General features: G+C 43.2%; 1 protein-coding gene across 8 annotated transcripts in view; it reads right to left on the bottom strand.

The window, feature by feature from the left end:
• Positions 1-17,615, bottom strand: part of TBC1D24 (TBC1 domain family member 24) — a 30,568-nt gene extending 12,953 nt beyond the window's left edge. The window contains exons 1-3 of one of the 8 annotated variants that reach the window (XM_083412448.1): positions 17,415-17,615; positions 2,909-3,943; positions 319-336 (exon numbers count right to left, since the gene is read on the bottom strand). In XM_083412448.1, coding sequence (XP_083268574.1) covers positions 319-336; positions 2,909-3,867 — 977 coding nt within the window. In that variant the 5' untranslated portion in view covers positions 3,868-3,943; positions 17,415-17,615. Of the gene's footprint in view, positions 1-318; positions 337-2,908; positions 3,944-17,287 lie in introns of all 8 variants that reach the window. The other 7 variants (XM_083412449.1, XM_083412446.1, XM_083412447.1 and 4 more) reach the window with 7 other exon arrangements.
• Positions 17,616-27,779: the final 10,164 nt, after the last annotated feature.

The following is a 27,779-nucleotide window of genomic DNA, read 5'->3' as shown; positions in this document are numbered from 1 at the left end:
ACAACAAAAGACTAGTAGCCCCTACAGTATGTTAGAATAGGCTTGTGTTTCACCAGTGAAATCCTCACGAAAGTGCAGAGAAATAAGGCTAGACTAGAATGCAAACCTTGTACAGCATACTTGACAGCAGGACTGTTGAAAGCTCTGGAAAGACATTTGTGAATTGCAACCCCCCCCCATCCTGCTTCCCCACCATCTGATACTGCAGTAAGTACTGGCATAACCAGCCAAGCATAAGCCGCGATAACAGCCATTAGGAAGTCAAGCCAAGGCAGAAGAGAAAAGCAAAGCGTGGAGTATTCAAATCTTGAAACCTACCTTTTTGGGGATGCAATGCTGCAAAGAGGAGGGGTGCAGCAGACAGGGAAATGACAGTACGAGACAAAAGAGAGAGAGAAATCAAGAAAAGTTCAGTAAATTAGAGCCTAGAGAAAACCTCAAGAGTAAGATTTGAAGTCAAATGAACGAGATTAAAGAACAGATGGACACCCAACCATTGTATCACAGTTCTTCCTCCTCAATTCTCTTATCACATTTATCTTTCTATACAATTTCTCTTCACCTAACTGCTTATGACTTCTGAACTTGCCCTTCAACCTTCCCTTCTACTCTCACTCCTTATACGCAACTGCTCTGTTGTTGAGGTTTTCCTGTTTCGCACAATGTAGAAATTGGGTCTTCAGTGCTGTGGTACTTACCCTTTGACTTCATTTGATCTGATCTGGATTATTTAATTTCCATACCGCTTAATGTATTAAAAATATATCTAAGTGGTGTACAAAAAATGAAGCAACAGTCAACTTAAACAAAATATTACAAAAATACAGAGTTAACATAAAAATGGAATCCCCTCCCCTTGGAAAATTGGACAGGTGCAGATTACATAATTTCAAAAACCAAACCATTTGCATGTGTGAAATGCTAAGAAACTATTTGTGAGGCTGTTAACCGAGCTCCTTGAAGCTTTACATTTTGGGCCACACAACCAGAACACATTTCCTCCCATCAAGTTTCTGTGATTACAGAATACATGCTGTTCTTCAGCTTATACAAAAGCACAGCGTTCTCATGCCTGTCAGCCACTGGTCTTGTGCTATTTCTACTAACGATAAATGGAATATTTAGAACACTGACCCAAATCTCTGAAATGTCAACGCTTCTGACAAGAATATAGAAACTTTAAGGCTTTCACAAACACTTGTCAGCTGAATAAGCCCCAGAGGAACATCTTAAAGGGCTCTTTCATCAAAGATGCCTCGTGCACTTAACTCTGCCCAGTTTTAGTACTTTTAGCTGTAGCCCTTTCCCCCATTTCTCTTAAGTTTGTCTTTATAGATTGTAAGCCAGTGTTCAAAATTAACTGGGCGCCTGGCACTTTTTGCTACTGGCGCAGGTCCATGACGCAGCCTTTCCACAGGCCACCCAAATGCAACTCACAGATCAGTTTAAAAACCTCTGCCTTAGTTCATAGTTAATACCAGTTCCATTTCCACTGTGTTTCTCTTTCTTGCATATTGGACAACTGAATTTCTGTAAGAGCAACCTACAGTCAAGCAATGTAGTTGAGGTCACAGAATTGTAGAACCACAGAATTGTAGTGTTGGAAGGGACCTGAGGGTCATCTAGTCCAAACCCCTGGGATAAATAGCCTTTCTTTGTGGTGATACTATCTGAAGAAGTATCTGAAGAAGTGTGCATGCACACAAAAGCTCATACCAATAACAAACTTAGTTGGTCTCTAAGGTGCTACTGGAAGGAATCTTTTTATTTTGTTTCGACTTCAGCAGACCAACACGGCTACCTACCTGTAACACAAATATATGTCGTAAAATCATTTTAACTTTTAATGAAAAGTAGCCTTAGGAGGCTATTGAAGACCGGCAGAAGGGAACGGGGTGTGTTACCCTTTTCTCTCTAGCTGTTTTATGTTCAAAATCATCCATCTCAGCTACTATATAAACATCTGGAACCATGTGGGAAAGAAAGCAGAAGGCAATTTTGAGCAAACAGCAAGTAAAAGAGGGGCAGGAGAGGAATGATAAGGCAACTTCCAACTTCCTGCGCTCAAAATTCCAACCTCCTAAGGCTTTTTTATTGAAAATCAGAAACAATTGTGTTTTGCTGCATTCAGCATGCCTTCTGTAGGTCTGATTCTGAAACAGAAGTTAAGCATCTCTCACAAAACCTAACAGCTCTGGGTACCTTTGCCTTTACTTGTCTTCTGAGCCTCTATTCATTATAAAAATGCATCTCACCTTTCCATTATTTTTAAGATGCTTAAGGCAGCTTCCAACATTTTAAAAGAAAGCCATCACAATTTCATCAACAATAAAAATAAATTTAAAGAGGGGAAAAGTAACTTGCAACTGAGCACGTCAAAAATATATTGAAAGAAGAATGCCTTTTATCAAAATGCTGGAATGCCACAGGGGGAGGAGTACAAAACAAGCACACAATTATACCCTGACAGGAGTTCTATAATCTAGGTGGGGCATCGGAAAAGGCTTTCTCCTACTTCTCCCATTAGTAGTTGAGGCTTTGCAAATGCAGTGAAGACCCTCTTGACCCAGGGGGCAAGTTCATATGGGAAGTCACAGTCTCTTAGATTTAAGACATAATATATTTAGAGTTTTAAAAAACATGACTAGTGCTTTGAATTAAGCATTGAAAGAGCTCCACCACTATGGTCCTTGTGAAAAATTAAAGTTCTTTAAAAGCCCAATCATCAGAAGCTGAAAAAGCAAACATACGCATGTAATTATTCGGTTATGTTGGTACAGTCTCTATACTTTTCCACTGAGCACCCACATTATTCTGCTTTTGCAACCATATCCACTTCCCATGTAAGTCAAGAGTATTACTAGAGGAGAGGGAAAGCCTCTCTGGAGTATGTATGAATCCCTTTTACCTCTTCTGTTTGACGGTTATGCCTTTCTGCTGAAGAGCCTTCTCATTGGCCATCTGCAAAAGCTGGATCTCCTTCCGTGAAAAGAGCCGAATCGCAAAAGCTTTCTCTAGCAGTTTCTCAGGAGATACTGACTTTGCAATATCCCTAACGAAAGCTCGGATGTCCTGCTGAACGTTGTCTGACTCCATAGTCTGCCCAACCCTGACTTTATGAAAGAATTTGAGAAGAGCTAGTGCGACACGGTATAGAACCTTATAGCCCTCTACCAAGAATACATCAAAGACCCGTGCAACATAAATCAGAGGCAGTTCTCCAAAAAGCCACCGTTGCCAGTCTGAATATACTTCTAGCACATCCTTGGAAACTGCTACCATCAGCTTGTGGGCCGCCTGACAGTATTTGTTAACCAGATCGCCAAAAGTCATGCAAGACGACTCAAAAGCCAAGAACGTCTGATCAATGAAGTGCTTGGAGGGATCGTTGCAGGCAAGGATGCGGCAGACCTTCTCAAAGCACTCTGCCTCATCCCTACTGTAATGGAGGAGAAGTGCTACCACTGAAGGCAGAGCTGGGCAGAATGATATGTCCGGGAACTGGCTTGCAATACATGAAATTATCTTCCTGACTGCCCCAATGCCTTCTGCATTCAGGCAGTAAGTGGGAACAAGGCTGTTGTCCACAAATTCTGGAAGCGGAAGACTGCCGCTGTTACGTTTGCCAGCAATTTTCACCACAATGTCCCGGTAGACGTGGGCATCTGGAGTCACTGTGCGGCAAGGGATATCATTAATCAGTTTGTGGTACACTTTGGCTCTTAAAGAGTGGTTTTTGGCCCAATATCCCTGGCGAGCCAGTTGCTTCAGGTCCTGAAATTCTGTGCTGGTCAGTTCTTTTGCATCCTGGTCCTGGATTGTAGAATCCATTTTATCCCAGTCTATAAAGCGGCTATATTCACCCATAGCTATTAAGATAGTCTTCGCAGAATGACATAAAAGCAAGTATCGTATCTGGCCCTTGGAGCACTTTCACTTTTTCCTGGAAAAGAACAAAGCACACAACAGGTTACGACTACTTTCGTGTCAAGAACACGTAAATTGTTCATAGCTTGTCCTGCTATTGGCAGTGGAGTGCAAGTTCCAGACTGTCTGCAAAGGGGCTTCACTCAGGTAATTAATGGCTTATTACTTTTAAACTGATGTACCGGTATTTCCCTCCTCAGTGGGTTAACCTTTTCTATCTGTGCAATACACTGTTCTGTGGCTGAATACTGTAGTAAACTGAGCTGAAGAATACAGTGGTACCTCTGGTGAAGAATTTAATTCATTCCGGAGGTCCGTTCTTAACCTGAAACTTTTCTTAATCTAAGGTACCACTTTAGCTAATGGGGCCTCCTGCTGCCACCACGTGATTTCTGTTCTCATCCTGAAGCAAAGTTCTTAACCTGAGGTACTACTTCCGGGTTAGCGGAGTCTATAACCTGAAGCATCTGTAACCTGAAGCATTTGTAACCTGAGGTACCATTGTAATTTGCCTCAAACATTCCTTTCCAGCACATCTTATTTATATGGTACCAGAAAGCAGGAAGGTGGGGGAAAATTATACAGGACATCAGAAAATAAAGATGCAAATGTTACTGCCATATCAGAATCCTATCTTTTGAGGAAGGATTTGCCACAGGAGACTACATTATCAAGCTTTTTGGGAAATGTAATGGCTTCGTGAGCATACTAGGTCATAGGCAGGAAAGGATTTTACTAGCTGTAGCCAAATAAAAACAGGAATCCTGTAGTACCTTAAAGCCTAATTAATTAATGCCATAATAAATTAGTCTTTCAAGTGCCACAGGACTCTAGTTCTTTTTGCTGTAACGAACAGGGCTAATCCTCTGGAAGATACAGCCTAACAAGTCAGGTTAACATAGGCCTGTACAACACTTGGAAGAGCAGGAGTCCAACAACAAAGTCAGGGATGTACGTTCACCTGTCTGTAGAATGGCAATAAATTGTTTAGTCCCAAAGTTTAAGCAGCAGCTTTCCAATAGGAAAGCAAATTTGCTTTTGTAAGCAGAGCTTTGGAAATTCAGTATTGGCTGTTGCATTAAGTGCTATGACAGACTTAATAAAAGACAAGTTAAGTGGTTCTCCATCACTTAAAAACCAGATAACTTTAAGAAATTAAGTGTCTATCAATATGTTTTCTATAACAGGTTACACTAATGCATGAAATACTGGCTCATGTGCCAAGAGTGGGTGTTGTCTCACTTCTGTTAAAATTCTGAACCTTTGCCTACTCTAAGGAAAACATGCTTATAAATACTGCATATAAATAGGCATGGCAATGAGGGCAAGTCCTTGTCCAGATAAATCAAGATCTTGGTTGAATATTAATCTGGATATGTGAGATTCCACATTAGTCTCAAAATTAGTATGGTGTAAGATCAAATGATATAGCCAATGTTAGTCCTACTCACAAGTAGACCAATTAAAATTTCTAACCTAACTCAGGCACATTCATTTCAATTATTCTACTCTGATACAACCCATGTCTTTAGGAAGCCCTATGCAGATATGGTTCAAAACTATATCAGGCACATGCAGAATCGGAACTGCATCACACATTACATGCAACACTCTATGGGTATACATAGACTATCATGTGTAGGTTCTATATCAGGGATAGCTAATCTGTTGCCTTGCTGGACTACAACACCCCTATTACTGGCCATGCTGGCCAAGGCTGATGGTATTTGAATTCCAACTTCTAGAGGGCCACAGGTTAGCCACCTTTATAATACATGGTTAAAGGGTTACAAGTGGGAACTGTTGCAACATAGAGTTCTTCTGTTTAGAATTCCTGCCAGCCATGCCCTTTTCCAGAACACTCCTTTCTATTCCTCCCACCCACCCCCAAATAGCCCACCAGTATTTTTCAAAAAGGGACGCGGGTGGTGCTGTGGGTTAAACCACAGAGCCTAGGACTTGCCGATCAGAAGGTTGGCAGTTCGAATCCCTGCGACGGGGTGAGCTCCGTTGCTTGGTCCCTGCTCCTGCCAACCTAGCAGTTCGAAAGCACGTCAAAGTGCAAGTAGATAAATAGGTACCGCTCTGGCGGGAAGACGTTTCCATGCACTGCTCTGGTTCGCCAGAAGTGGCTTAGTTATGCTGGCCACATGACCCGGAGGCTGTATGCCGGCTCCCTCGGCCAATAAAGTGAGATGAGTGCTGCAACCCGAGTCGGCCATGACTGGGCCTAATGGTCAGGGGTCCCTTTACCTTAGTTTTCAAAAATATCTCCTCACCCCTTAAATATTTTTTGCTTTAAAAAAAATACTTCTACAAATCCAAGCCTGCCGATATCTCCCGCTTGCCAGAGTTGGTGCTATCTAGGTTATGCAAGGATCCACATACAGAAGATGAGTTTACTATTAGTATACAGTTGCAATCAAAATTTCCTCTTTGGTAGAGTTCCTTTTTCTCCTGCTTCAGCACAAACAGATCAACCTGCTTATACATTCCAGTTAAGTATACAGGGTTTACAGCAGAGCACATAGGTGAGAATCACAGCTGTTGCCCTCGAACATTTGGTTATTTTTATCAGGCTTGAAAATAGCAGCCACCTTAAAGACAATTCATTTATTTATGGCATGAGCTTCTGTACCTTTTGAAATCTCAGTGTATGCGCTCTGCAAAATATATTCGTTTTTAAATATGCATAAAAGTTTGACCAAAAAGCAGAACTGAGAAAAACAAAAGTAAAACCCCTGCAAACAAGAGACAGTTTGGGTTTAATGGCAGAAGCCAGTTTCCAGCACTGCTGGTTCCCAACAGGTTCACTGTTTGCTGAGACTAGAAGTGTCGCTGTTGTCTTTAAAAAGGGGCTGGGATTAGGAGGCAGAATGGGAAATAATTAGTATTTTAGTCCACTGTTATGGATTACCCAACAGGGATTAAGTGTTCCTGGTAAGGTTGTCTTGAGTCACATCCCTGATTTGGTCAGATTGCCAACTGCAGGCTGCTGCCTCTTTAAGTAGCAACTCTCCACAACACTTTTTGCAGAACTGTGAACCCCACAGCCCCTCTTCCAAGAAAAGCAAAAAACCATTTTCTATGAAGAAATCCAGGTGCTGTGACTCGATTAAATAATGCAACAACACTGATGATTGTTTCATGTAAATTAATCTTGTTAGTCACAGGGAGGCACAAAGAACTATGATGCTCTGGTCTCTATCAGCCGTCAGATCTGAATGGATGGGAATCTGATCCTCTTCAACTGGCCTGTCTATACAGCTTAGCTGAGCCACTTCTTTTATTAGTCTCAGAAAATCCTCTTCCTCTTGGCTTTTGGGACTGCATCAGTCACAGCACCACTTTCTGGTCTACCGTTGCAACACTAAGGGCTAGAAATTTGCTGAGAAAGTAGTTGAGATTATTTTGTTGGACGAAACCAAGGTCCAGCTAGCCAGCATTCTGTTTTCTGTAGAAGTCTAATGTAAGCTTCCCAGAGAGATCTAAACATTTAGCTATTAAAGTGAGTAGCTGTAGACTTAAACCCAGATTCGACCATGGCAGAACGGTCTGATAAAAAGCCAGGATATGCACAAGCTTTTGAGCAACCTGCACACAAACCCTTTGCTCTCACTTGACTCTTCTCTTTGCCTGCTAATGTAAACAGACCAAGAAGGCTCAGTTAATCTTGCCTACTGCGTACAACCCAGGGACTATGGTTAATAGTTTCCAACTGAGTCAGGAAATAGAGGCCAATCGTGGTTTTTAAAGTAGCAAGCTACAGAAGAAGGGAACAGGTGAAACCTTGATTTGTGCTCTTACCTGTAGCCTAGTCACTTGCCTGCTAACTTATTATCTCTGTCAATCAAGTTTTTATAAAAAGTCAGATCCTTAATTCATTTTGGGTCATATACACCTAATGTAGGTGCGTATCTATGGCTAATAACTTCTGTGGATTTATTTGGAAGGGCAACATACCTTCTTTGGTTCGATTAAGAAGAGTAGACCATTTGGCATTCCCCCAGAGCACTCAATCAGAACCGTGTTGACATTTTATACAGTAAAGTCTTTGCAACTTAGAGAATGCGGGTATCTTTTATTAGTACAAAAATACTGTAGAAGTGAAAAAGGTTAACACCCCTTCTTCCTTAATTTCTGTATTAACTCTAACATTTCTTACCATTAATGCTACAAGGACACATATGGACACAAGGACACATTCACAAATATGGGACCAGATCCACATTACCACACAGATGCCCAAATCTTTGAAGTAATGCAATGAGCAGAATGAGTGTAATGGCACCTCACTTTATACAATTTCCAAGGGCTCCCATTCTTGTTTATATCAGCTCTTCCAGATTTCTAAACACACACACACACACACACACACACACACTAGGATGGTCAGCACTTGTTCAGTAATTATTTTTGTCAGTCTTGAATTGAGCAAGGGATGTTACTAGTGGACAAGGTAAGGTTTTAAAATATCAATTTCATGGTATTTACACTGATGCCATTCCTTATGGGTACAATGGTACCTCGGGTTAAGGACTTAATTCGTTCCAGAGGTCCGTAAAAGGTAAAAGGTACCCCTGCCCGTACGGGCCAGTCTTGACAGACTCTAGGGTTGTGCGCTCATCTCACTCTACAGGCCGGGAGCCAGCGCTGTCCGCAGACACTTCCGGGTCACGTGGCCAGCGTGACGTCCAGAGGTCCGTACTTAACCTCAAACTGTTCTTAACCTGAAGCACCACTTTAGCTAATGGGGCCTCCTGCTGCTGCTGCTGCGCTGCCGGAGCACGATTTCTGTTCTCATCCTGAAGCAAAGTTCTTAACCCGAGGTACTATTTCTGGATTAGCGGAGTCTGTAACCTGAAGCGTATGTAACCCGAGGTACCACTGTATTTAGAAGAGGGACCATTCTACTAGGGAAAGGCTACTGTGGGGCCAGGATGACCAAGCTCCAAATTATTGTCATAAAGATTTTTTTTTTTGGTGGGGGTAAAGAACAGCTCCAAGGGATTTGCAAAGCTTCAGTTTTCTTTAAACAGACATATGCAGAAATCTAGACAAGTGCAGCAACAGGAAACATTAGATTTACGGAGCAATAAGACATGCATTATTGGCAACAGAAACAATTCTCTCACCTCAGGAAATGTCTACCTCAGTTCATCTATGAGAGTTAATGAAATACTGTTTCTGTAGTGGAATTGTCCAACACTGATGCACTGAGTTCAATGGATTGCCTTAATGAGGTTAAATGTAGTTCGATTATCTCCTTGTGAATTGCCTCAGGCTTTGTGTACATCAGCATCAGCTTCTCTCACCACTTAAACTGGGACTACAGGAATGTAAATCACAGTAACTCATGCTAACCTAGCCAGTGTTTCAGGTGACAACTGCTTCCTGATCCATTTTTCCTCTTCCTCTGGAGAAGAGACCCTCTTAAGACTATTACGGGGGTTGGCAGGGGAGGGGCTGGACCATGTGAAAAATGAGCATAATATTTTAGCTGCAGTTCATTCATTTTCAGTTTTGTATTCTTGTTATAAAAAAGTGCGCCTAGACATTCCATTGTTGTGCTCATAACCTAGGTTTAAGGTGCCATTTAGCTCCTAGCTTCCATATCTCAGTTTCTAACACTATTTGGATGACATACTAAGCCAAACCTTGGCTTAGCTTGGCGGGGCAGCAAGAAAGACCAAGGAAGAGCAAAGCTTGTGTGAGGTCCTCTCTGGGAGCCAGCATGTTCACACGGTCTTGCTAAGCCAACAAGTGTGTTGTGTGAATCAGGCCAGTGTTATTGCAAGGAGAAAGGGAACTGAAGCACTTTCTTTGATAACAATACCATATAAATGAATCCAACAATTACTTCATTTTTTGAAAAAGCCCAAATACCAACATTTCTAGATCAAATACAATCAAGAGCATAGATCACAACATAGTGAGGAACAGTCATCCAAGCACAGTAGCTACTTGTGCTACCTCCTCCACTTAGGGATTATTTCTGAAGACAGATGAAATTACATTTCACTGTTGTGGGTATGAGAATTAGAGGTAGGGTAGGGAGCACACATGCCCATTGTGGACTATCAGAACTCAAGTGTCTTCCTCCATTCTGAGAGAACTCAGCTGCCCAGGAAATCAGACCCTAGGAGCAATCCAATCTGAAAACCATGTTACTACTAAATGTAGTAAAATAAAAAGCAAAATTGTGTGACTGGCAGATGTGGCATGCCACACCTAACCCCTCACTCTGCCTTCTACGAAGAGTTCATGAATCAAGTCTTGTAACCACACAGCTAACTCAAGAGCAGCAAATAGAGTGGTGTTAAAAACCCGCATTAAGATTCTTCAACTCTTTGTAATGAATGTTAGAGATTACTACATGCATTTAATTACAGCTGGCTGTGCAAAACCACCAGGAGCTAAATAGTTCTCCAGAGACCCAGACAAATAATTGGTATTGAAGAAAGAAAAGGTTTTGTGACTAAGGGAAAGATGGAATGGCATTTCCAAAAACCACTCAGCATTGCTTGAGCAGCACAGATGTGATATAAATACCACCCAATCATAAGCAGAAGTGCTGTTAAGAAACAGAAGGATTCAAACATCAGCAGTTTCTTTGGCTTCCTGATGAACCCTGTGTAAAGCTTACATATCCAAATGCAATAATAATGGCATAATAGTCACAATAGCCTTGGAACAGCACTCAGTACTTCACTATTATCTTGAGCCTATTTAATTACCTGATTAAATATATCACACAAGACCATCTTTGATATGTCAGCAACCAGTCCATCCAGCATATATATATTTCATAGTTGCATATAACAGATACTACAGGAAAAGAGCTTTTAACAGTTGTAAACTATCACCTCATCTGTCTCCTGAGAAATCTCTATGTGGGACAAGAAGCTACAGTTAGAACTGGATATGGAACAACTGATTGGTTCAAAATTGGGAAAGGAGTACGACAAGGCTGTATATTGTCTCCCTGCTTATTTAACTTATATGCAGAATTCATCATGCAAAAGGCTGGACTGGATAAATTCCAATCCGGAATTAAGATTGCCGGAAGAATATCAACAACCTCAGATATGCAGATGACACAACTTTGATGGCAGAAAGTGAGGAGGAATTAAAGAACCTATTAATGAGGGTGAAAGGAGAGCACAAAATATGTTCTGAAGCTCAACATAAAAAAAACCTAAGATCATGGCCACTGGTCCCATCACCTCCTGGCAAATAGAAGGGGAAGAAATGGAGGCAGTGAGAGAAGAGTAGATGTGTTTTGTTAGTTACTGAAAAATGTTCTCTTCTGTATTTTAAAAGGATAAACATCTAGGCATATTCACCTGTAAAATTTATGCTTAGATCTCATTTAAAACATGCATGCTGCCACCTTGCATAATTTTTTTGAAGAACTCACTTGGATAATTTTGCACCCTCACTGTCCAAAAATCAGTGTGAAAGAGAACTTGACCAAAAGACCAGGTGAATGGTTATTCATTAGATTCCCTTCTTCAGATTAGTTCACAGAAGTAGTTAGCTTTATGTACAAGAGGTCTGAAAGCAATTTCCCTAGTAAGTTAAGGGCTTTGTTAGAATGTGCAGTATGACTATTGATCTGTCCAGTTGTATTCCATTTTCTTCCATGAGTTCATTTATAAATTGACAATAGTGCCCTGAATAGACTTCAGGAGATAAAACCTACGACGCCTTGTATTTTAACAGCCCCTCAGGGCCATAAGATAAGGCCAAGCACTGGAAATGTGGAAGCTTACAACTATGACCTTGCTTGTGCTCTGCATATTCACAGTAATCCAAGCAGAGTATGCGTAGGCAATAATCACACACTAACGAGCACTTGTGTAGTATAGTGACTAAGAGCACAAACTAGAAGTCCTGTTCAAATCTCAATCTATTCATGAACTCACTGAATGCAGGCAAACTACCACTGCTTATTCCCAGTTTGTGAAAATATTTATGTTTTCTTGGGTTGGTTCTCAAGCTCTGTGAAAGCATCCACAGATTAAGTGAATCGCTGCAATGAAATCTAGTTTGTAAAGCAAACACAGAAGGGAGAAGAGTATATGAGCCCAAGGCTTGTACTTGTAAGAAACCACTATTTTGGTTATATCTGAAGTGGGCAAAGACTTTGAATTTCAGCTCACCGCATTTCGTGAACCAACACCAACCTACAGAAGTCAACAGAAACCCTTGACTTTGTGAAAGGAATTTAAGAAGCCACAATTGAGGACCATCAAGATGGATGCAACTCTACAACCTGTCTGACTTAATTCTGCATAGAAAGCTCCAAGCCTGTAAACAATGTGAATGAAATACATTCTGTTGTTTTTTTTAAAAAAAGGAGTAAACCAGAGTTACTTAGGTGAAGATCTATTTGTGTGGATGCAGGGTGGTTTCTATTCAGTTCAGAAGTAAAAAGTTAACTAGGTGTGATGGAGGAACACAGATGAAAATGCCACTCCAGGTAACTGGGGGTCACCAGGAGCAGGGAGCAGATTTACTCTTCATTCCAGTGCTGACCTTGTACAACCTTTCCTCCCATACAAGACAGTAGTTGTCATTCACTCATGAAGTGGGGATGTGGGCACAAATGAAATGCTGCAGAGGGAAAGTCCAGCCACCTTCAAATGGGACTGAATGTGGGGAGTCAACATTTTTCTGCATGAAAAATATTGCAGAATCTCTGTGCGCCCCAGTCTCTGCAGTAGGCAAGTCTATCTCTATGCACACAGCACTGCTTACAATGATGGGCACTTAGACAAATAAGTCACTTCAATCAGATATACAGTTGAGATGGAAAAAATACTTGGCTTCCTTACACCTGGCATTGGGTTCACCAGTGTCTGGAGTAGGTTGTAGAGTTGCATGAAAGATCGATCTGCTTCTTTCATAAACAGTTAATTTGAAGAAAAACCTCATTTGCTGCTTGTAAACTGAGTTTCTCACAGACTGCAACCGACCACCCATAAAAAATCTGCTTGGTAGACTGTTTTTCTGTACCATTAAGAACAAACAGGTGGAAAGACTAGGACAAGAGCCAAGAATTCAACAACAGCAAAAAGGAAAATATAGAGATGTGGAAAAGGATGCAAGAAGTAAGTGCCTCTGATAACATAGAAACATTAGTCTAAATGTAAAGGTGCAATCTGTCTGAATTTCTTAAAATCCCCAAAAGAAAAGAAATAAGAGGGGCTGTATGAAGGGGAAGACTACTGGGAGTTGGATGTTGGTAGTATGCTATTACTATTATTTTTGTGGGCTTCTGCACAAATGCTGTTAAGCAGTAAGAGACAATGCATGCAGAAATGTCCCCAAAATAACGCTACAGAATAATATATAGCAAGCCTGCTCACAGCAGTGCCTACAAAAATATGTAGTTTTGTTAAGCCTTAAAAAAGAAAACATGCTTGGCAGTTAGCATCAAGCATATTTTCCTCAATCTGATGAAATTATATGATCAAAGCAATTTGAAAACGGATGAGGAAACTCTGCTTAGTAACAAGGACATATTTATTGTCTTCTGTCATAACCAAAGCTATTACCACTCCTTGCCCCTCATGTCCTGAAAATGATTTTTTACAGGTTCCTTTTTGCCTCCCAGATTCCCTTCTAATTTTATCCTCTATTTCCCCATAAGAGTCCCAAACCAATTTCCTCTCCTCCCTGTTTCTCTCACTTAAGTTGCCAGCTGTGTACCCCCCTTCCAGCCTAATATGTTTTTAAATGATTCTGTTTTCTTAGCTGTACCTCCAGCTTATAAAAATATACCGGTAAATGTTAAAAGTGGTCAGTTGCTGATAAGTCAACAGTCACCCACCATACTGGGCCAGCCCACATCCACAAGTTCAGGTGTCACTTGGGGTTAGTAAACACTGCAACCTCCTTCTTGCCTCTGTGACTCTTAAAAAGAGATACTGTGATTAGGTCCTGCGTGTGCAGTAAAAACAATGTCCAGTTTACAGTGGTGCCCCGCAAGACGAATGCCTCGCAAGACGGAAAACCCGCTAGACGAAAGGTTTTTCCGTTTTTCAATGCGCTTCGCAGGACGAATTTCCCTATGGGCTTGCTTCGCAAGACGAAAATGTCTTGTGAGTCTTGAGTTTTTTTCCGCTCCCCACCCCCTTTTTCTAAGCCGCTAAACCGCTAATAGCCTTTTAGCAGCTAATCCGCTAATCCCTTAAGCCTTTAATAGCCTTTAACAGCCGCTAAACCGCTAATAGTGCTAATCCGCTAATAGGGTTGCTTCGCAAGACGAAAAAACCGCTAGACGAAGAGACTCGCAGAACAAATTAATTTCGTCTTGCGAGGCACCACTGTATTTAGGTTGTGCACAAACACACTGATTTTTACCATACCAAAAAACACACACAAAAAACAGCCTTTTTAAAAAGTGATGATTTGGAGCTTACTATACATACATGTAAGGCTGCCATGTAAGGCTACCCTTTACAAAATGGGCAGAAGCTAATTCAAGCATGTTCTCACTGAAATGAAATACAGTTTGCTTAGATATGTAAATGACTGTGTGGTGCAGGTTTTCAAAATCACAATCACAGTCATAGTCAGTTTTTTTCTGGGGTTGTTTAGAAGGTGGGTTTTCCCCTCACTTTAGTTATCAGCATCAGTTCCAAGAGCCCAGCAGCGCCAACTATAAGGCTGCCAAGTGTTTCAGGATTCAAAACTTGGATTCTTATGAAATATAACGTAAGATCTTAAAAAAACCATCAATACATCTCTATTTGCTGTAAAAAAAACAACACCCTACAGGTTCCCAGTGTGGGAAAAGAAAACCAGATAAAACTATAGCATGCACTTGGAAATAAAAGTTACTACTACTGCAGTAACTGCTCGAAGAAAGGGAAGTGCGAATGCGGCTAAGATTGCTCAATTACCAATTAAATTCAGGGCTGGAAAAAAATTCTTTCCCCCACCCTACAGATATAGGCAGATTCAGGAGTCATGAGAAAAAAATGGCCTAATTGGTAACTCATGGTTGGAATCAGTCTAATTAATTACAAATTCATGAATGTTTCGGAAAACATTTTCAGGGGAACATGCATTCTGAAGTGATACAGCAAACATCTTAAGTCATTTCAAAATCTTAGGCCTGAGAGATACAGGTTTTTTTTTAATATAACCCACAGTGCAAAAAGTATTAAAAGGGCAAGTTTTTTGTTTATTTAACCTACAGGATATTGGCAATTTCAAGTTGAACAGTTTAGTGCATGAGATTCATGCATCACATGATTAAGAAAAACATAAACAGGCACTTAAACATGCCTTTAAACCTAGTTTATTGTGTTTATACAACAACCACTCTGTAACTACGAACAATTCAGGCTGCTTGCAGTATCAACATCCATTCTAGAGGTAGCAACTGCTTCACTTTAGGTCAGGCACCCCCAAACTCACCCCTCCAGATGTTTTGGGACTACAACTCCCATCATCCCTAGCTAACAAGACCAGTGGTCAGGGATGATGGGAACTGTAGTCCCAAAAACATCTGGAGGGCCGAGTTGGGGGATACCTGCTTTAGAGCCTCAGCATCTGATTCCACTTACATATTTCCCAAACTAGCAACGCCCCCCACATCAGATAAGCACCATTACACCCCTAATGTCCTCAACCATATTTTACGGGCAGAGGGTGGGTAGAAATTTCAGTGCTCACTCTGGAAAACACACGGCTAGTCAAAAGAGAAGGTAGAGGATATAGCAAGGATGCCAATTATGTGTGTAAACAGATCCTCTATATAGTTATGTATTTGGGGAGTCCCACCGTATCAGTGGGTCTTATTTCCAGGAGGACACCCTTCCCCTCATGCTGCAGAACCTCTTTTTTGCATTCGCCTGGAAATTCAGTGTTTTAAATGTCCCATGTCAATCTTTAGGAATCAAGATTTTGTTTTCCCATCTGAAGGAATGCAAGCTGGGCCTCTAATTCAGCCCTCAATCGCCTATGGGTGGCATTCAGCTGAGTTTTACTCAGAACAGACCCACTGAAATTCAAGGCCTTAACTTAGTAATGTTTATTAATTTCAGTGGCACTTAGTTGAACATCACACAATACTTGTACATAACTTAGTTTCAATGGCTTTTTAAAATTATCTCATCATTATCAGATTTCTTCATACCCTGGCCTTCATGTAATGGGCTAGGATGCAACACGGGGTTGTAGCCCAACCTCAAGCAGGTGCCCCAGTTGAACCACTTTTCTTGTATCTTTGGATTTCATTTCATTTTTAAAAGAGAAGGCAAAGGGGTGCAGCGGAAATGTGGAGGTTAAGGAGAAATGAGGGCAGTATAGATGAAAACAACAGAAAACAGGACATTACTACATCAGGAAGAGCTTTCTAACAGTAAGAGCTGTTCAAGAGTGAAACAGCGAAACAAACTCCTGTAAGAGGTGATGGACTCTCCTTCCTTGGAGGTTTTTAAGCAGAGCTTGGATGGCCATGTACTTGAGATTCTGGCATTGCAAGGGGTGGACTAGATGATCCCCAGAGTCACTTCCAACTCAAGGATAACAATACTAGTCTTATCCAGCGCTGCAGGTTGGGGATAAAATGGTGGGTCTGGAGTGTGAAAGGGATGAATACTTCTGCTTTAAGGGTCTTTCTTCCACACAATTACAAGCAACCCAATGTCTAGAAGAAAAGCTGCTGGTATTCACATCATTTGGGGAGCTTTTCTATATTTAAAAAAAGATCACTTGCCCTTAATAACCCACCTTATTCCTCCACGGAGTTCAAAGCAACACACACTGTTATCTCCCCACACTCCTTTTATCTTAACAACCACCCCGTGCAGCAGGTTAAGGCTGAGAATTTGTCACTGACCCCAATGTCACCTAGTATGCTATGGGGCTGAGTGGGGTCAATCAGACCAGGAACTCCCGAATTCTACCTTGACACCGTATTCACTGCACGCCACACACACACAGACCCCAAATGCAGACGCACAGCGGGCTCCTTGGCGGTGGCACTCTGTTCATGCTCAAGGACACTGCCCCCTTTTGCGTAAACTATTCCACACACTCCACAAATCCATCCTCTCTCGAAACTGGGAAGAGGATGAAAAACAGAAGAGGGCTTCGGCTGAAACGAAACCCTGCAAGTGAGGAGACACCCCGCTCGGCCCGCCCTTGCAGGGTATTCCTGTATTTCTCCCACAGTAGCTGCTCTCCACAAAAATACCTCGCCCCCCCCGAACGCTAAAACGGCCGTCTCCACCTTGCCTTTGCTCCCAGCCCCCTCTCCCGGCAAAAGGTGTGGGTCGGAGGCGCCCCCCGCAGGCTGAGTGCGCCCTCGCGCCCTCCCTCCGCGTCCGGCCCCTCTTACCTCTGGCCCCACTTCAGGTACCAGCTCGTAAGACCCAGCCCGCGCAGGCGCACTTTTATACCATTCTATCTCCCTCTCCTTCCTCTCGCTCGCTCGCCCCCCCCCCCCCCGCGTTTTCTTTACTCACCAACCTCACAGTTCATCCATGTACACACCTCCTCCGGGAGCCCTTGCGGCGGCCACGAACGGAGCAGATTATAAATAGCGGCTCGAGGCGCATGCGTAGTAAGGTCGTCTCGGAGCTTACGGCCGCGCACGAGACTTTTCGGCGCAGGAGGAGAAACCTTGGCGCGTGCTCCCGAGGCGTGCGTGCGTGCACGCTCCGCTCCTGCATCGCGCGCTCGCAGGCTGTGGCGTTATTCTGTCCGTGTTTTCCTTTTCCCCGTCTTTTCCCTTTCCTCGTGCACGGCGACGGACAGGAGGGGGGCGGGCGTGGCTTATACATTTTTAAGGAGCTCCGTAGCTCACAGCTGTTGCTGTGAGGTGAAGGCCGTTGAAAATATCCTTGCACAGTTAGCTGCGTTTACTCTGTTATTTTTTTCTCCTCAGATGTATCTTAGTTGCATCTTCTTTAGTTTTTATGTCTCCTTATAGGGCCTATACCTAAAAGGCGATGTATCTTAATTTTTTTTAAAAAAACCACTTGATTATACATGTTGACATGTGGAAAACAACTATATATAATTGCAAAAAAAGATATGTGAAAGCATATATCTTGAAATTTATGATTCCAAAACACAAATAACAGTGAAGTCCATATTTCTAAACATGTAATTGGTTGCTCATTATATGGCCTTCTATAATATGCAAAGGTAAACATAATTTTGTCAATCCAATCTGAAACAGATTGCGTTTTATATCTCACACATACCCATTATACCAGCAGTGAAATTTGCCACTACTTCTATATCATGTAAAATTATGTTTTAGCCTAAAAGTAATATTTTAGGCTCTAGTGACAGTAATCACTCATATTCCTCGTTCTTAAATTTAAATATGACAGTATCATAACCAGCTGGAATGGCCGCAGAGGAACCAAAATGGCAGTTGGTCTGTTGCTGAATGTCTTCCCCCTCAGACACAACCAGGTGGAAATGGCTGCATGTCAACCCTTAATCCCAAATTGTGACCATTACACAAATTAATCTATTCCCTGGTTTTCCCCTCCCGTCCCTCTGTAGTTTATCCCATTGCCCATCTTAGACTGTGGGCAGTCGGGGGGATTTGCCTGCCAAGAACTGCGTCAGTCAGCCGGCCTTCACCCTGCATGGGCGGACAGGCAGCACAGCACAGTGCAGCTGCATTTGGCTCTAGTGGGGGGCGGGGCGCTCCAACAGTGTTGGCAGTTTGCCTGCCCCGGGCACTGGCAACCCATGCTACACCACTGATGCTGTGCTGAGAATGTTTCATTCCTGCTGCATTCCAGAGTACTTTCCAATGACTATGGATAGTTGTACAGTATTTTAAACACTAAGCTAGTAGAAAGCTTGCAAAAATGGCTTCTCATTTGAATGTGGTATACATAACAACATTAACAGTGCAATCCTAAGAATGGGCTGGGAGCCTATCTACACAATCCATTTAAAGCAGCACCATACCACTTTAAATAGTCATGGCTTCCCCCAAAGAATCCTGGGAGCTGTAGCTTGTTCAGGGTGCTGAGAGGTGTAAGGAGGCACTCATTCCCCTTACAGAACTAGAATTTTCAGAGTGGTTTTACAATCAGTCCTGCTTGCGGGGGACTCCTGAAACCGTATCTCTGGGTGGGGTTTCCCAACAACTCTCAGCACTCTGAACAAACTACAGTTCCCAGGATTATTTAGTGGAGACCATGGCTGTTTAAAGTCATATGATACTGCTTTAAATGTGTAGTGCAGGTTGTTGTTGTTGTTTAGTCGTGTCCGACTAAACGGCAGGCACTCCTGTCTTCCACTGCCTCCCGCAGTTTGTAGTGCAGGTAGCAGGACTTATTTCCAGGTGAGGATTGTAGCCTCAGTGATTGGAGGTCAGACAAACACTGAGAATGTGAGACCCCTTGTGGAGATAAGAAGGAACTACCTACTAGTGCCTGGAGAACGATGGCATACATATCTTAATAGTGTTTAAAATAGCATTAGCCTATAAGGAGAAAACAAAACTGATCCACCTGCCACAATGAAGTGGTTATTAAAATGATAGGGATGTTCAAAGTTAATTACAGATCCAAGTTAACAACCTGCTGCAACGAAGTGGACTTTGAACGTTTTTAAGCACCCAGGGCCAATTTACCCCTCCTAGAGTCTGTCTCTTTAAGGAATGGAAGTTCTTAAATAAGATCTTAAAGAGGCAGGGACCTTGTTTGGATTCTAGCACACCTTCTCCTTTCTGACATTTTCCTGTAAGCATATGCCTTCTCTGGGAAGTTGACATGGGTATGTGGAAATAGGGTAGCTGCTCATTGCTATTGCTTCTTGCTATGGAAAGCCTGAAAAGTTCAGCAGTGGTAACATCAGTGATGCATCAGAAAAGACCAGAGATTGGTGCACGCTGAACAGGGGAAGGACAGAATTTTAAACAAAGCGTGTTCACACTCTTGTCTCAGTGACGTCTGCGCTGGCTTGATCATGCCCACAGAATGGAAGATAGCAGGATCCTTAAGGACATGCTCTATGGGGAGCTGGCTTCAGGCACCAGGCCCATTGGCAGACCAACTCTGTGTTCATGCAAATGTGACATGAAGCCTGGCAACGTCAACTCTGCTGTGTGGAAACTCCTTCCAGACAACTGCAGTGCTGGAGACAGACAGTCAGGTCTTATATCCATAGCAGGGACCAGCATGATCGCTGGAAGGAACAGAGAGGGAAGAAACGCCATGGTGCATCTGCAACAGCAAAACCAGATGCCTTCATCTGCCCGAGCTGCAACAAAACATGTCTCTCCCATATTGAGCTGTACAGCCACCACAGTCACTGCTTCACCCTCAAAGACACACTTCACAATACAGTGGTACCTCGGGTTACAGATGCTTCAGGTCACAGACACTTCAGGTTGCAGAGTCCACTAACCCAGAAATAGTACCTCGGGTTAAGAACTTTGCTTCAGGATGAGAACAGAAATTGCACGGCAGTGGCTAAAGTGGTACCTCAGGTTAAGAACAGTTTCAGGTGAAGAACGGACCTCCAGAACGAATTAAGTTCTTAACCCAAGGTACCACTGTACACTTCACAATATCAAGTGGAAGATTATTATCTTCATCATTCCAGCCAGGCAAAAACATTTGGGGCAGTGAGGGGTTTGACCCAAGGAGAGCTGAGCAGGGCTGGACCGGTTGGCCTAGGCAGTCACATCTGGCCCCTGGCCCTCAGCTTCCACACCAATACATTACAGGCACAATCACTATAGGAAACTGCCTTATACCAAGTTAGAACACTGGCCCATCAAGCTCAGCATTCACTATGCAGACCAAAACAACAGCTCTATAGCATTTCAGATTTTCGCAGCATGGCCTGGAGATGCTGGGGACTGAAATTGAAAACTTTTGTGCCTAAAGCAGACCACTGAGCTACAGCTCATCATCACCATCATCTAGAATTTTTCGTTACAGGCTGGAATGAAAAAGGATTTCCAAATGCTGGTGCGCCCTGTGGATTGAATACAGTAATACATTCCTCCTCCATCCTTGCCGCTGCCCAACGTCCTCTCCTCTCCTCTCTATACAATTGCTGAGAGGGGTGGGGCATAGCCCACACTCCATTGTTGCTCTTGGCCAGCCTTTAACAAGGCTCCTTCCAGAAAGTGTGGTATGAATAATTGCCCAATTAACCGAAGGGACTTCCAGATGTGTGCGCTGCTTTCATACTAATGCAGACCTCCAATCCATGTGTCTGATGTCCCAGAAAGCCTTGGAGATGGGCAAGATGGGGGGGGGGGGGAGGAGAGAGGGAGAGCAGGCCTTGGTAGGGCCAGGAGGGCCGCATACGTACAGAGTGCCCCCCCTTCCCTTTCGAGGGGAAATGGCTTGTTTAATGACCCAAAGGAGAATGGATTTTCGCCCGCTCTGCCAGCTGAAGGCAAAGTGTGCCAAAAAAGCGAAGCGAGCCGAGAGGAAAGTCAATCCTGTGTTTTGATTTTTATCAGGTGTACGAACAGCGACCTCTCCTAAATCAAGGCTCTTTCCCCCCCATGCACATATTCCACAGTTTGCTCCGAGTAAGAAGTCCCTTGAGATTTGGAAAGCAAACCTGCGCTCTTAATGGATTGGGGTCATGGCAGAATTTGAGTTCTGCCCACCTGACCATAGGGGCTTAATGTTCCACTTTTCTCAGTTGGCAGGTGGCTGAAGGTCCCTGCCTTGCGCAGAGAATGTGGTGCAACACACTTCCATGAACTGAGATATTTCGACTGGACTTCTCAAATATTTGTTATCCTGCCAACTGTTTCTGTGTGGGTGTAAATGCCTGCACTGAACTGTGTTCAAGTGGGTTGTATTTCTCTGGCCCACAGACCACAATCCTTCCTCTTCAGACACGAAAAGGCTTAGGTTACGTCCACACCTGCAAACTGCCATGGGGCTGTGTCCTGATCAGCAATTTCTTTCACAATCTGTTGTTAAAGGCAGGACAAGAGGTGACTAAGGAGGGGTGGCGAAATTTGTCAATTTCAGTTTCTCATTTTTCAGTTCTCCTCAGTTCTCCACATTTCCCCATTCTTTTGCAGTATATATTTTTTAAGTTCCCAAGAAAATGTTAAAGAAAATTTTTAGCCAGCAATTTTTAGTGAATTTCTCCTCCTATACATATTCTATGTTGTTGTTGTTTAGTCGTGTCTGACTCTTCGTGACCCCATGGACCAGAGCACGCCAGGCACCCCTGTCTTCCACTGCCTCCCGCAGCTTGGTCAGACTCATGTTTGTCACTTCAAGAACACTGTCCAACCATCTCATCCTCTGTCATCCCCTTCTCCTTGTGCCCTCAATCTTTCCCAACATCAGGGTCTTTTCCAGGGAGTCTTCTCTTCTTATGAGGTGGCCAAAGTATTGGAGCCTCAGCTTCACGATCTGTCCTTCCAGTGAGCACCCAGGGCTAATTTCCTTAAGAATTGATGCGTTTGATCTTCTTGCAGTCCATGGGACTCTCAAGAGTCTCCTCCAGCACCATAATTCAAAAGCATCAATTCTTCGGCGATCAGCCTTCTTTATGGTCCAGCTCTCACTTTCATACATCACTACTGGGAAAACCACGGCTTTTACTATACGGACCTTTGTTGGCAAGGTGACGTCTCTGCTTTTTAATATGCTGTCTAGGTTTGCCATCGCCTTCCTCCCAAGGAGCAGGCGTCTTTTAATTTCATTACTGCTGTCACCATCTGCAGTGATCATGGAGCCCAAGAAAGTAAAATCTTTCACTGCCTCCAATTCTTCCCCTTCTATTTGCCAGGAGGTGATGGGACCAGTGGCCATGATCTTCGTTTTTTTGATATTTGGCGCTCTCCTCTTTCACCCTCATTAAAAGGTTCTTTAATTCCTCCTCACTTTCCGCCATCAAGGTTGTGTCATCTGCATATCTGAGGTTGTTAATATTTCTTCCGGCGATCTTAATTCCAGCTTGGGATTCATCCAGCCCAGCCTTTCGCATGATGAATTCTGCATATAAGTTAAATAAGCTGGGAGACAATATACAGCCTTGCCGTACTCCTTTCCCCTTATATGTATACTCAGAGTCAAGAGTGGATTTCATGCTCTTTATTCAGCTCATAGTGGTGAGGAGGAATGAATGCTTCCCCAAAATATCTGCTTTATATACACTATTTACACAATGGGCCGCGTGTGATTGGTTAATTCCGGGATTCTCCTGTAGGCCAATCAGGTTGCGGATTCACCTGGAGCTGGATTGAGTGGATCCTGCGGACAAATCGTACTGCTGCATTGTTCTAGGACCAATCAGACTGCTGCATTTTGGATCCTATTGTTCTAGGACCAATCAGACTGCTGCATTTTGGATCCTATTGTTCTAGGACCAATCAGACTGCTGCATTTTGGATCCTATTCAACTCAGTACATAACACCTTTTGGGGGGGAATCTATGTTGTGCTGCAGCATTATTCTGGGACATACTAAGGCAGTTGGCAGCATGAAGGAGTTGGGAGAAGCATGGGTGAATTTTGCACACCTTGTGCCCCACCCTCCAAAGTTAGTATTAATTTTGCTACAGTCCTGTTTTAATTTGACTAAACTCATACAATTAATAAAGGCATAGTGTCCTCCTATAAATGTCCATGCATAACAAAGCCCCCTTGAGTTCAATGGGCTTTGCTCCCAGATAAATATGCATTAGGCTTCAGTGTAAGATTTCTTAATCAGGCAACACACCTCTTTTAAAAAGCTTAAAATAAATAAATACAACTTTAAATCGTAAATAATAATGTTTCAGAACTCCCCAGTCAGCAGGTTACTACTACATGCCAAAGACACCACCAAAGCAATATGTAATCAGAGCTTGAGCTATCAGAACATTTCAGCCATTGGGGAATGATATTTTTCAGATAGGTATGAAATGGGTACAGCTAGGAGTAGCTGATTTCCCCCTTTTAAAAATAAAATTCCAGGTTTTCCCAAATCCCTTGGCCTGTGAACAGGAAATTCCTTTTTATCCACGGAGGAGTTTTCAAGCCTTGGGAAAGCCATTTTTAATGCTAATCTTTGCTAATTTCTAGTCCTTGGCTATGCATTTGCCAATATACACATTTTCCTTCCATGCACAGACATTTCTCGTGTATGCCAAGCCAAGCTGCTTCGTTGGAAGTTTACAGAGATCTGCTTTCCTATTCCCTTGCAAAGCCCTAAGGAAGCAGACCCTTACAGAGATTTTCACAGGAAACAAATTTTCCCTTCAAACAGGATAGGTGAACCTCTAAGAAGAACAACTCACCCCCTGAGCACAAGACCAAAGCCATAGTAAAACCCCAAAGATGGGCAAGATGGACCATTTCTTTCCAGGGAGTGTTGCCACCTAGCTACATGGGATATTGTTTATGGACAATGAAAGCCCAACCAGGGAATCCCACTGGGGGATGTTGCTGTGGTATACTGGAGGAGCAGGGCCAGGAGGCTAACTTTGACACCTGAGAACACAAAAAAAGCAGAAGCAAAACAACTACATATTTCATTTTCAATGGAACTTCCTGCTGAGTGTAAAGCATAAAGTAAAGGTAAAGGTACCCCTGCCCGTACGGGCCAGTCTTGACAGACTCTAGGGTTGTGTGCCCATCTCACTCAAGAGGCTGGGGGCCAGCGCTGTCCGGAGACACTTCTGGGTCACGTGGCCAGCGTGACATCACTGCTCTGGCGAGCCAGCGCAGCACACAGAAACGCCGTTTACCTTCCCATTAGTAAGTGGTCCCTATTTATCTACTTGCACCCGGAGGTGCTTTCGAACTGCTAGGTTGGCAGGCTCTGGGACCGAACAATGGGAGCGCACCCCGCCGCGGGGATTCGAACCGCCGACCTTTCAATCAGCAAGCCCTAGGCACTGAGGCTTTTACCCACAGCGCCACCTGCATCCCTCATAGTGTAAAGCATAGACCCTCATTTTTAATGGGAAACGGGAGAGAAGGCTTCTCCCAAAGTGTTAGAATGCCCCAAGTAACTTAACTATAGAACAAAACAAGATGTGTTATTTTATATGATATAGAATCCTATGCCCGGCTATGTGCACTGCTACACTTGCGAATAGCCTTAAGAGGCCTGACATGCAAGTCTCTTTGGGGTTACATAAACACATCCAGTTACAACATCTGGGAAGGGTGGACATCAGGTTGTTTGGTGGCACAACAATTTTAGATAAAATTATAGCTCCAAACGAGGGATTGTTATAAGAATTTTAAGGTCTCAGATGTAGAATAAATATCCATAAATGCACACATATCTAAATATATAAACCATGTGTCTGAAACAGTATAGGAGAGCAATCCTGAAGCCATTTGGACTCTCCCAATGACTTCAAATATTCCTCTGCAGTAACGGGAAGCCTTCCCATTGTCTTTTCCCTTACAAATCCCGTCTTAAGGGTGCATTTGTGTATGAATAGGGTGAGCCTTCAACCTGGATTCAGGAACTAAAATATTAACCATCACAAAATAATGGCCAGGTAATGCAACCAGCGACCATTATCAGGTATCCTGCCAGACAGGATTTCTGCTGTAGACTGCCTCCTATGATGTATGTATGATGATTTTGGGTTGGTCTTTGGCTAAGGGGGTTGGGCAACGTCAAAAGTCTTCAATGGTTCCTGCACACTTTTGTTCAGGGTTCTCCCACCTTGGCGTCTCCATTACCAAGGTGATGGAGTAGGCAACAGTTGCTCCTCTGAACCAGACTGAGTGCTCCTCATAAGGCTTGATTTCCAGGCCCTTTATCATCTTGGTTGTCCTCCTTTGCACACCTTCCAGCTTATCAATATCCTTCTTCATAACCAAGTCCTAAGCTGTTTAGGACCATGCAAGCACTTCAGAGCAGCTATGTCACTGAGTACGTTGCTTTGGGCTCCACTGTTGTATTGCTGCCAGATTTAATGATGGCCTATGGTTACAGATCAGAAGGTCAGTGGTTTGAATCCCCACAATGGGGTGAGCTCCCGTTGCTCGGTCCCTGCTCCTGCCAACCTAGCAGTTCGAAAGCACGTTAAAGTGCAAGTAGATAAATAGGTACCGCTCCGGCGGGAAGGTAAACGGCGTTTCTGTGCGCTGCTCTGGTTCGCCAGAAGTGGCTCAGTCATGCTGGCCACATGATCCAGAAGCTGTACATCAGCTCCCTCGGCCAATAAAGCGAGATGAGCGCCGCAACCCTAGAGTCGGCTACGACTGGACCTAATGGTCAGGGGTCCCTTTATCTTTACCTTTTATGGTTACAGAAAAGAATGAAGGAATGATGTCTACCCATGGCATTCTGCTGCAATATGAAGCAGCACCCGCAATTAGTTTTTGCAAAAGTGTGAAGCAAATGAGGGCACTGTGAGCGCTCTGACCTGGAGGCTTTGGGCTCCTCCCGTGTGATTACACCTGTGCACGCAAGTGAATTGCCACTTTGTGCCAAAACTCACTTCTCCTCTGCATGCTCTTGTTTTCATTAACATGCATTCTCGGGTTCAAAACCCTTCTTGCTTTCAGCTGAGTAAACATTTTCCATTGCACATAAAATTCACCTTAACGCTAATAAGCCTTCACCCCCTCCCTCCTGCCACCTCTGTGCTTTTGGCGGGACGAAAAAAAAAGTGGCCTTATTACCTGGCTTATGATCGGCATGGGACTGCAATTTATGGGGTATGTTTGGGAAAGTGCCATGGCAAACCCCCCACATTTATAACCTACTTAAATACCTGCAGGGTATTTGGAGGGAGACGGAGGAAAAGGTTTCAGGGAGGAAAGCAGTTCTTATAAGATATTGCAGCTGCTTCTGACTCCATCTTGGTTCATAGACAATGGGGCAGAGGTACCGAATGGTTGTCCGGTGCTGAAGCTGATTAGTGTCCGAATGGGAAACTGCCAGGAATTGGAAAACTGACCGGATAAATGATCTATCCCTTCCCAGCCAAAGTAAAATAAAATAAATGAATTTTCAGGAGGGCTGAAAAATATGCAAACTGACCTGGAACATGTGGATATTGGGAAAAATGAGAAACAAAAAAAATGAACAGTTTTGTCCATCCCTAGCAATGAATGGATCTTTATAGTTCTTTGATACTTGACTCTAATTGTGCAGAAATGTCCTTTGGTTTCCCCAGCACAGGTGCTATGAAATATATTACTGCACTGAGAGGATGGGAGAAGGAAACCTGTTCCAGCACCGGCACCAACTACAGGGGGGCCTGGCACAACATCATGACGTCATGTTACATCACGGTTGCCATTGGGTGCCCCTAATCTGGGGCCCAAGTCAGCGCTCCTGTTCCAGGGTGGCGGGAAAGATAAGTATTTCTGGTCGTCCCATCAGGTGATGACAATGAAGGCGAGACTTTCTGAATGGGAGGGTGTTAGTCTTCACATTTCCCTTGTGGACAAATTTTGTCAAATAACACACATTTTTGCAAGCAGTTTCTTTCTTTCTTTTCTTTTTTGAGGGGAAAACACTCTGGCTAGTTTATTTATTTCACTTCATAAAATTTATACATCAGTTCATTTTGGGGGGGGGGGAAGCAGCACCTCAAAGTGGTTTACAAAAAGATAAACCAAGAGAAAAATCGCAACAGTGCTTTAAAGCACAAACACACACACGCAAAAACATTAAAACCACCTCAACTTCCTCAACATCTGAGTCGACTACTCTGAGCAAGTATGTTTTCATCAGGTGCCGAAAAGAGAACAATGAAGAAGGCGCCTCTTGGTTTCATTGGGCAGGGAGTTCCAAAGGGTACTGAAGGAGAAAAAGGAGAGGAAAACACTCCCAGGGGCCCATATTTACATGTATTTGTTTGTTTCTTTATTAAATTTGTGTACTGCCCTTCAACTGCAAGCAGTTTCT

Source organism: Podarcis tiliguerta, assembly GCF_965153285.1.
Source record: "Podarcis tiliguerta genome assembly, chromosome: 14".
NCBI classification, from domain to species: Eukaryota; Metazoa; Chordata; class Lepidosauria; order Squamata; family Lacertidae; genus Podarcis; species Podarcis tiliguerta.
The sequence above is the reverse complement of the archived record's forward strand: the minus strand, read 5'-3'. Positions and strand labels throughout refer to the sequence as shown.